The sequence below is a fragment of the Athene cunicularia genome (assembly GCF_003259725.1).
Source record: "Athene cunicularia isolate RWA chromosome 1 unlocalized genomic scaffold, athCun1 chr1_part1, whole genome shotgun sequence".
NCBI classification, from domain to species: domain Eukaryota; kingdom Metazoa; phylum Chordata; class Aves; order Strigiformes; family Strigidae; genus Athene; species Athene cunicularia.
In genome coordinates this window covers 44,504,274-44,513,376 of record NW_020799091.1, presented here as the reverse complement: position 1 = coordinate 44,513,376, position 9,103 = coordinate 44,504,274, and the positions used below count along the sequence as shown (strand labels likewise).

Here is a 9,103-nt window from a genome sequence, read left to right as displayed (position 1 = left end):
TCTACTTTTAGTGAAACTGAAACTAAGCATTTGTCCCCGGTTTCTTTTTCTTAAATATTTTTCTTTCAAATTTACCACCTTTTGACCTATTAGATAACTTTTTCTGTATTAGGGTTTTGCCTCCCTATTTTATTATTTAAAAAACCAAACACCAAAAACTTGCGTTTTTTCTTTTCCAAGTATTCAAGAAGCCAAAAATAAATTTTTAGAACAGAAAGGACCATCCAACCTATGACTTCCCTGTGCAACCTTAATTTATACTGCTTGTGTATGTTCCGCATGATGCAGTCTTCAGATGTGTGGTTGTGTACTATTTTTTTAGGTAGCCTGCTACATTCAGTGCACTGGTGTAGAAGTCACCATTTGAGATCATTGATTTCAATCTTCTGTAATCACAGGTTGCAAATCGTGTTTGTTTCTGGAAATGTACTAGAAGAAATCAAAATATGTGTAATATAAATTCAAATCAAGTAGTAAACTCTTTGATAGTTCTGCCTGAGTGCTTAAATGGCCAAGAATGCAGAAGCACGCGAGTGCTTGTAGGATGATATTAATTGTGTAAGTTTTCCTGTAGTCCACTGCATTATTTAATAAATTCTACTTCACTAGAAAATGAAATTATTTCTGTGGATAAGTATTTTTTTTTTCCTTTATGCTTTTTATTCACTGCCAGACAAAGTCCATTTTGAAAGGCCTAGATCCTGCAGGACCAAGAAAGAAAGGCTAATCTTGATGTTTCCTAGGCTAAGGGTGTTTTAATCTCACAATTTAGCTATGGGAAAACATTCTGTAAAAAATAAAGGAAGAGAGTGAATGTCATTTTGCATTGTATAGCAACTAATTAAAAATAGCAGCATTGCAGTCTACCAGTGACTCTCCTTTCTTCATCTCTCTGACTTGAGCTACTAAAATAGCTGAGAATAGTAATAGGTTGTTATTCCCCATGTAGATCTATTTTGGAGGCTTCTTAAGAGTTTTTCAAATAATACTCTGCAGGCATTTTTTTACAAAATAAGGGAAGTGCCTAATGCACAGCTAAATTGTTCCACCAGAATAATTCATAATACCTAAACTCTGGTCCCTTTTTACAGACAACCTCAGATGTAAGCAGAGAGCAGATGCTGTCTGTATGAAGTGCTGTAGTGTTTCGTTTCCTGTGGTGTTATTTTGGAGGGAGAGGAGGTGCTTTACATCTAGCCAACACATAACTAAACATGCAGGCATCAAAGTGTAGATAAAAATGTAGATATTTCCTATCACGATAAAATCATGTTACAGAGTTAGCACTCATAAAAAGCCAAAGACGATGACAGACTTACATTACATGGATTAGCTGCAAATGATTATAAAATGAAGATATATTGCATTTAACTTTATTTTGATTTCAGGATCTTTACATACTGGGTGGGAATTTAGGGCATATAGGAATATCCAGAAACAAAGATAAATCCTACTTTGGTCAGAAGGTTAGATACTGTTACAGAATTGTAGTTTTGACTAGGGGAGTGTAATTCAGACAAGTGGCTTGGCAGCTAAAGGCAGCCATGTGCTAGCACTGTGCTGGAGTTGACAGCCTTTTATGCTTCCTAAACATTGTCTCCCAGATCTCCTGTAGTTCTTTTAATCAACCTCGTGTACTTCACTTCCTTCTGTCCTCTTGAAATTCTCTTTATTTTTTGCCTTCTTTGCTCTTAGCACTAAACTTGCCAAGGCAACCTTCAGGGCTGTGTCTTACCTCTGGGCTGTTTGTTGTGCACGCATTTTCTAGAACTTCAGAATTTTTCACCGAAGTTATCTAGAGATCACTTCTGTTTGATCACCCACAAATACCTCAGATCCACATACTTCAAGCTGCACTCGTTGCAGTCTTTGCATCCCTTACTGCAGCTTTTCTAATCCAAGTTTCACTTTTGTCGTATTGTCCTGTCTAATTCTGTATTTCTTGGGCTTTTCATTTCATTAGGAACTTCCCAGTAAGCAAGTCCCATTACTTTTCTTTTTCCTTTTTTTCCCCACCTTGTTTTGTCCTTCATCCAGCTTTCCTCTGTATCTCTGTCCTTCAAATATTTTTAGCTTTCATAAACTGCTTGTCATTTGTCTCTCTCCTCTTTCTTGCCTTTTCCTGGTCTGCCTCAGTTACTCCTCAGTGGCTCCCCTCCAACTTGGAAAGAGGGGAAGCATGTTTTTTTTTTTTCTATGTGAGTCTAAACGATGGGAAGAAGGATATTAAACACAGCAAGTGGCCTGGCAGAAAATAATCTTTACCAAAAATGTAGCTATTAATAGAAACTCCAATTGAAAGGAGTTTGTGAAAAGTGGGAGCAATAGCAAGAAAATCAAAGGAAGAATCTACAAGATGAAGGCAAAGTAGAAGCAAATTATGATCCTTGATCATCAGAATGAGTTCTTAATTAACAAGGGGGACCTATTCTGGGATAAAGACAGTCCAGATAAGTACAATAGAACCAAAATTAAAAATCAATGCTGTGTGTAGAAAGATACATGATTAATGAGGTTTGGGGCTATTTTATCAGCTAACACATGTATGAATCTCAAAGTTAGGGGGAAAGACGATAGTGGACTTTTAAAACATTTTACATTTTCTTATTTAAGTTAATGCTAAAATTTGGGAACTTCTGTGTGTGAAGAGAGGTTTCTTCATCTGAAGGTTCTAAAGCTAGGTAGTTTTGGCCTAACTTCCACTTAAATTTCTTTCCATGCTGTTTACTATTAGTGAAGGAACTGGTGGATTGGATCTGACAGCAGGAAACGTGAGACAGTGAGCATTTCTGAAGTTACCTACTTTAATTTGTTAATAAAGTTCAGCTAAGGAAGTTGAGTAACAAGGATTTTGGGGAAGGAGGAGAAATACTTGTTTTCAAAGTTTCACATAAGCTGTTTATGACATGACATAAAGCCTGATTTGGGGTTTTTGTGGGATTTTTTGTTGTTTTTTTTTTTTTTTAAGTTCATGTAAGTACTGGGTCTGGGAAGCCATAGAATGGCAAGAGTGACATTTGGCAGAATTTGCTGCTCCTGATTCATGGTTTGCATTGAATGTGAGACCTCTGGAAGAAGAAGATGCCTGCAAAGAAATTCTTGGTGGCATGTTTAACCTTCAAAATAGAGGAAAACCACAGATTTAATCAGACTCAATTAAACTTCATATAGCACTGCTTGGGTCTAGATTTTAAAAAGTAGTCTGGAGAAAGTTTTAAATACCTATATCATTGCTTTCATCAAATACAGATCTTCTTTTGGAGACCTTTACATAGATGGGAAATGTTTAAAAAATAAATGTATTTCAAACTTAATAAGTAGATAAGAAAAAAATGGTATAATTTGAGTAATTTTCATCATGAAACAGGTAGTTTTGGGTAGCTCTTTTCTTTGAGTGATATATTTGCATTTTAAATATGGTAATGACAAACAGTTGTATGGTTATGTTCTTTAAATTTAGCATTGATATGATACTGTTTAAGATTAGTATTTTGAATGTAATACTGTAGGATGCAAGGCATGATAATCTCTTTAACTGTTAAAGACAGTAATGGATATTTGCTATCAAATTTTACTCCAGTGTAAGTCTGTTGTATTTCTGTTGCTTGAAGTACAGTTGAGTACTTACAAGGTCAGGTAAAACTGTGGGATATTTATTGTTTCTTTACAGAATATTTTGGTCTTACTATCAAGAAATGGAAACTTTTTTTTTATTTAGGGCCTTTTGAATTTAGGAAAACAAGATTTTTTTTTTTTTTACATTGCTTTTAATTTGAATTTTGTTTAACACACTGTTTCCATTTTGTGAGTTCTCCTATGCATGTGCAAAATGTTTCTCCTCAGGCCCCCTTGTATTTCCTGGTCCTATTTTTATGAACCATCGAGAACAGGCTCTAGCCAGAATCAGACCCCATCCAGCACAGCTAAAGCATAAACGGGACAAGCACAAAGGTATTTGGTCTTCCTTATTGGCTAGGGTGGAAATAAGCCCATCCTCCCAGTCACTTCTTCCATGCACTGAATCTGTCTTTTCAAAGAACTGCACACAATGGGTTCTGCCTTTCTTCCTGTTAGTAACTTGTTACCTGAGGAGAAAGAAAATGCATTTAAATGTTGACTTTTTTTTTTTTTTTTTAAGTGTAAATGTTTGGTAGTCTGCATCATCTTTGTTTTTCTTTCCTTTTTTTTTTTTTAATGAAATATGCATTGTCTTTGTCTTTCTGTGTGTCTTTCCTCATTTCTAATGCTATCTTATTCCTAAGATTCTTTAATTTTACTGTAGGAAACTTTAACACCTTCTGGTGACTGAGACTGCTGCAATGCATTTGCATTGGTTTTTGAACTTGTGTATTGTATATCTGGGGTGATTGCTTTAACATATCGATTCCGGACTTGTTAATTCTAGCATAGATTTTTTTAATAATTATGTTATCTTTTAACTAGTCTTTTTGAGAAATCAAATATTTATAATAATTTAAACAGCAATTTATTTTTTTTTTACTAGCTTTGAATGGGGAGAATACACGTCAAAGTGCAGGTTTTATGCCACAATATTCTTGAGTTAGATGCTTTGCAGAATGTAAATAAGGAGGTGTCTTTGATATTTCTGATGTTTGGAAAGCCAATTCATTATACGTTGAATTTGTAAATGTGTAATTTGTTCAGATATAAAATTATTTTTTTTTAGGAAGAGGTATTACTAAAAATTTCAAGGGAATTCTTAAAAGATGAGCTGTGTTGTCTCATCATAGTTTGTATATGTCTGTATATAGGTGTGTCTGTACATAGGTATTTATATATAAAGGATAAGTATGTAAAATGGAGATTAACAGATCTGATCAAATTAAGTAGAAAGCTCCTAAAATGTTGAAGGCCCATAATGCTTCAATTTTTTTTTAAAGGATAGCTAAATATGAAAAGAATTGTTAGAATGACATTTTAGTTGATTAATGGAAGTTAGTGATAGTATTTGGCATGTATGCAAATAAAGTGTAAGACAGTTTGAAGCCTTTTGAGATATGATTGAAGCCTTTTCGGATATGTGTGTGGATGGCATGCCTACCTAGTTACGGACGTACTGGATCATTAAATCATGCTAAGGTTATGTTATGAAAATGAAAGCAGAATCTGGTCCTTTGTATTTGTGTAACACATATTCAATCTGTTTGGAAAACATATCATATGAGCTTTAAATCTTGATGGATTAAATAGAATAATCTATTATAATCTCCCTGGGAGAGACTGGATGCTGAAAGACAAAATATAAATGCTGTCATTTGAGTAACAATTTTCTTGAGTGACCAATATTCTTGAGCTGGATACTACTCCTAGTTGTACTCCTTGCAAGCCCCTGACCTCATAGGTGAGTGCATAAAGGAGTATGCTCATCCCACCTACATCTGTACTTTCTCAGCATGTGTTAGTAGTTAGAGCTCACTTCAGCTCAAGTATCTCCTTACAAGAGGTATATTCATTACTGTTGGTTTGAGGTTTACATTGCTTCTTGGAGTTGTAAGAACAATGCAAAGAGGTCTGTATTGTGCTAAAAGATATTGTCAGATATGCTCTGTAGAAATGAACATCTGTCCTTGAGGAAGGCCGTATGCAAGGAAATGTTCAGTTTCTTTTATTTCTTTGTGTCTCATACTAAACACATAAGGAAGATTGTAACATCTTGTCCTGGTTTCGACCAGGATGTAGTTAATTTTCACTGGAGTATTTCATGCCATGTGATGTCATGCCCAGGTGGGTGGGCTCACTCTCCAGCTCTCTCTCCGCTGGTCGGTTGGGCAGTATTGGTGCTGGGGGAAGGGGGGGTGGTCACCACGCTCGGTAAGCCACTGCTGCATTTTACCCATTTTCTTTCTGAACTCACTATTGTTACTGTTGTTCTCTTGTTATATTTAGTAATTTTTTTATTTTTATTCAACCACAAATTCTCTTCTTTTGTCCCTCCCCTATCTTACCAGAGTGGAGAGGGGGAGGTGAATGGCCGGCCACATGCCGTCTGGCTGCCGGCTGAGTTCAAACCTCCACACATCTTTACAGGAAACTTGGAGACCCCCCTCTGCCTCAGAAGAGTGCTTTACAAAAGACAGCCATAAATTCCTCTAGAAATTAGAAATGCCCCTTAACTTCTGGAAGAGCTTCTAAGGGAAAAAGTAAAACTGATGGGGAGTGGGTTGTTATCAAAGTAATAGGAAAGGTGGGAGTCATGGCAAAAACAAGTATACCTGATATTAAAGAACATGCTTCTTGGTATACAGAGAATGTAAAAGCAATAATCAAGCAACCTGAGGCAAGGATGTTGACTTCAGTGAAAGGACACTGTAACATTGAAATCAGCATATTCTTTTGTCCTACTTCTGAATGTGATGCTTTCCAGACCATCACTCTTACTTCAGGTGTTTCTCCTAAAGTAGTCTTTGTAACTCCTCACACAAACCAGACCTTCAAGATCTTCAGGCAAGGAAAATTTATTTTGACTGGTAGCACTGATGAGGCCAGTACTAAACTTGCTGGTACCTATTCATGCTGCTTTGTTTGCTACTGCAGAACTTCTCTTGATAACGATACTTAAACTTGAATGTGTACTGCTTATTCAAGACTGACAAATATGACCTAATTAAAAAAGTATATTGGATAGGTGCTTGTACATATTATCAAACCTACATATTTTTCACTTGTGGAATTCTGTTGAATTGTCCAGTTGAAAACTCCTTCAACTTCATCAAAATACCCATTTTCTGGAAAGCTTGCCACTGCTATCTATTCATTTCACATTTATAGGGTCTGTGTGTCAAGATCCTTGTTATTACAAAAAATGCATATTAAGGATAATCTTTCTGATCAATGTCTGTGTCTCCATCACAGATATAGATAGAAAGGAGTAGGTATCACCTTCTTGGTATTCGTGGAGTTCTTTGACACTAAGAAGAAGCATGATCTTGTGCTTCATTGTCATTCTTTAATGAGGTAGTGAGTTCCCAGTCTGCAGCTCCAATCCCTGGGGACTTCATCACCAGGGATCTGAGTGAAAAAGACTAATGAAAATCTGTAGAATTTTCTCAACTGTAGAAATGAACTGAGTAGTAGTTAAAAACAAAGTGAACTCCTTGAGTCAGTTAAGATTCTGCAATGAAAAATGCCAACTTTTCCCTGTATTAGGGAGTAATGGCAATGAAAAAAATGTTCTAAACAATAGGAAACCAAATAACCTCAGAAGGACAAGGGCTAGATGAAGCTGAACCTGCATGGATAGAAAAAGCTCTATATCAACCATTTTGCAAGTGCTAATACAAAATTATCAGGTGTTTAAATAAAATTTACACTTGTACCTTTTAAACTGTAAAATACACTGTCTGAAAGGTAAGGTAGTTTGTAGCACGCATGGGAGAAAGTTGACAATGAAAACCTATATCTAAGACTGCTTAAAAATAAATAATACTGGAGTCTTTATATGTTCCATTTTGATGTTTCCACAGTCTGATAGTCTTGTTTTCATCTGGTAAGTGTTCCTGAAGAAGTTGAAAACACAACTGAAGATGTGTTGCTTCAGATTTTTGGTTTTTAAGCTGCAGCAAAAACATTTCAGAGCCACTTCATTAGATTTCTACACGCTGCCATCAATGAGGAGGCACTTCAGACAGGAACTTTCTCAGGATTTGAGGCCTGAAGAATGTGAGAGTATGTCAAACCTCACAAACATACATAATCAGCAGTTGTTGTCATGTGTTATCATGACAACAAGTATTAGTTTGTTAATAACAGTTATTAATGACAAAAGTTTACTTTCTTTATAACACACTTATTTTTTTTGCTATTATGAGTTCTCTCTGTTCAGATTTTCTTATCTTTCATGCCAGCCCTTATCTTCTGCATTATTCAGTAATTCTTTCTGGAGATTTAAATTTTATTAGATGAAGTTGTCTGGAATTTGGAAGAAGTTAGAATAACTGCAGGTGGAGATTTATACCTGTGAACTACTGCAAATCATAAACAAAGCAGGACGAGTACTGGTTGATAAAGGAAGAAGAAACTGCTGAAGAAATAAAGTATAGCACTGATAGGAGTTTTGATTTATTCTTCAGAGTTTAGAAATTGTTGCTGCTTTCTTGTTTCGCAAAGAAGCCCACCACTTTAATTGCTCCAGAAGTTATACTTGTTAAATGATTTGAAAAGCTATTCTTGTCATTTTGTAAGGTCTTTCTGGTATCTATGGAGAATAACATGGCATACACTTGAGTTATTTTGTCCACCTGTGAATTAAAGCTGAATACCTAATTCAAGAAGACAGTTTTGAAAGTAGTTTTCCTGCTTTCTGTTGTCTGTTGGAGAGAGATTAGAGGTGGATCTCTACTCGTGCAAAACTTATATTTCAATTTGTCTGGTTATCCAGGTCACAGAAAATACCTAAGAATTCATACTCTCTGTCAAATATACTTATTTTGGTTTGTATTCATATAGCATAGAAAAATAAGTATATAGTGATGATGGATGTACTTTGCCATTCCTCAGTGTTGCGGTTTTACTTGCATGCAGGTCAGATAATGAAATACATTATTTGGCATGTAGATTCATTTCTTGTGTTTACTTTTTGGCTGAGCTGAACAGGTAAACGACTACTGGTACAGAATTCAGGACACAGATATTACTGAGCTTGTAACTAGAATACAAATTTATTATCACATTATTGTAAGTGTTATGCACTTGTGATTCTGCATATCAAATTTCCCTATAAGCTCAAGTAAATCTGTAGCAACTTCTCAAGCATCCAATGGATTATTTTTTTCTGCCCTCATAGGATGGATGATTTTCATAACTAGAGGTAAGAGTCACAGAATCATCTAGGTTGGAAAAGACCTTGAAGATCATCCAGTCCAACCATTAACCGAACACTGACAGTTCCCAACTACACCATATCCCTAAGTGTTATTGTCGACCTTACTCTTGAACACCTCCAGATATGGGGACTCCACCACCTCCCTGGGCAGCCCATTCCAATGCCTAACAACCTGTTCTGTAAAGAAATACTTCCTAATATCCAGTCTAAACCTTCCCCTGGCACAACTTGAGGCCATTCCCTCTTGTTCTATCACTTATT

General features: G+C 35.8%; 1 protein-coding gene across 2 annotated transcripts in view; it reads left to right on the top strand.

Annotated features, from left to right (window-relative positions):
• Nucleotides 1-9,103, top strand: part of MYCBP2 (MYC binding protein 2, E3 ubiquitin protein ligase) — a 173,446-nt gene that overhangs the window by 37,310 nt on the left and 127,033 nt on the right. Inside the window, exon 17 of one of the 2 annotated variants that reach the window (XM_026849212.1) lies at nucleotides 3,844-3,951. The exons of the other annotated variant lie outside the window; for it this stretch is intronic. Coding sequence (XP_026705013.1) covers nucleotides 3,844-3,951 — 108 coding nt within the window. The remainder of the gene's footprint in view (nucleotides 1-3,843; nucleotides 3,952-9,103) is intronic. 2 annotated transcript variants of the gene reach the window in all.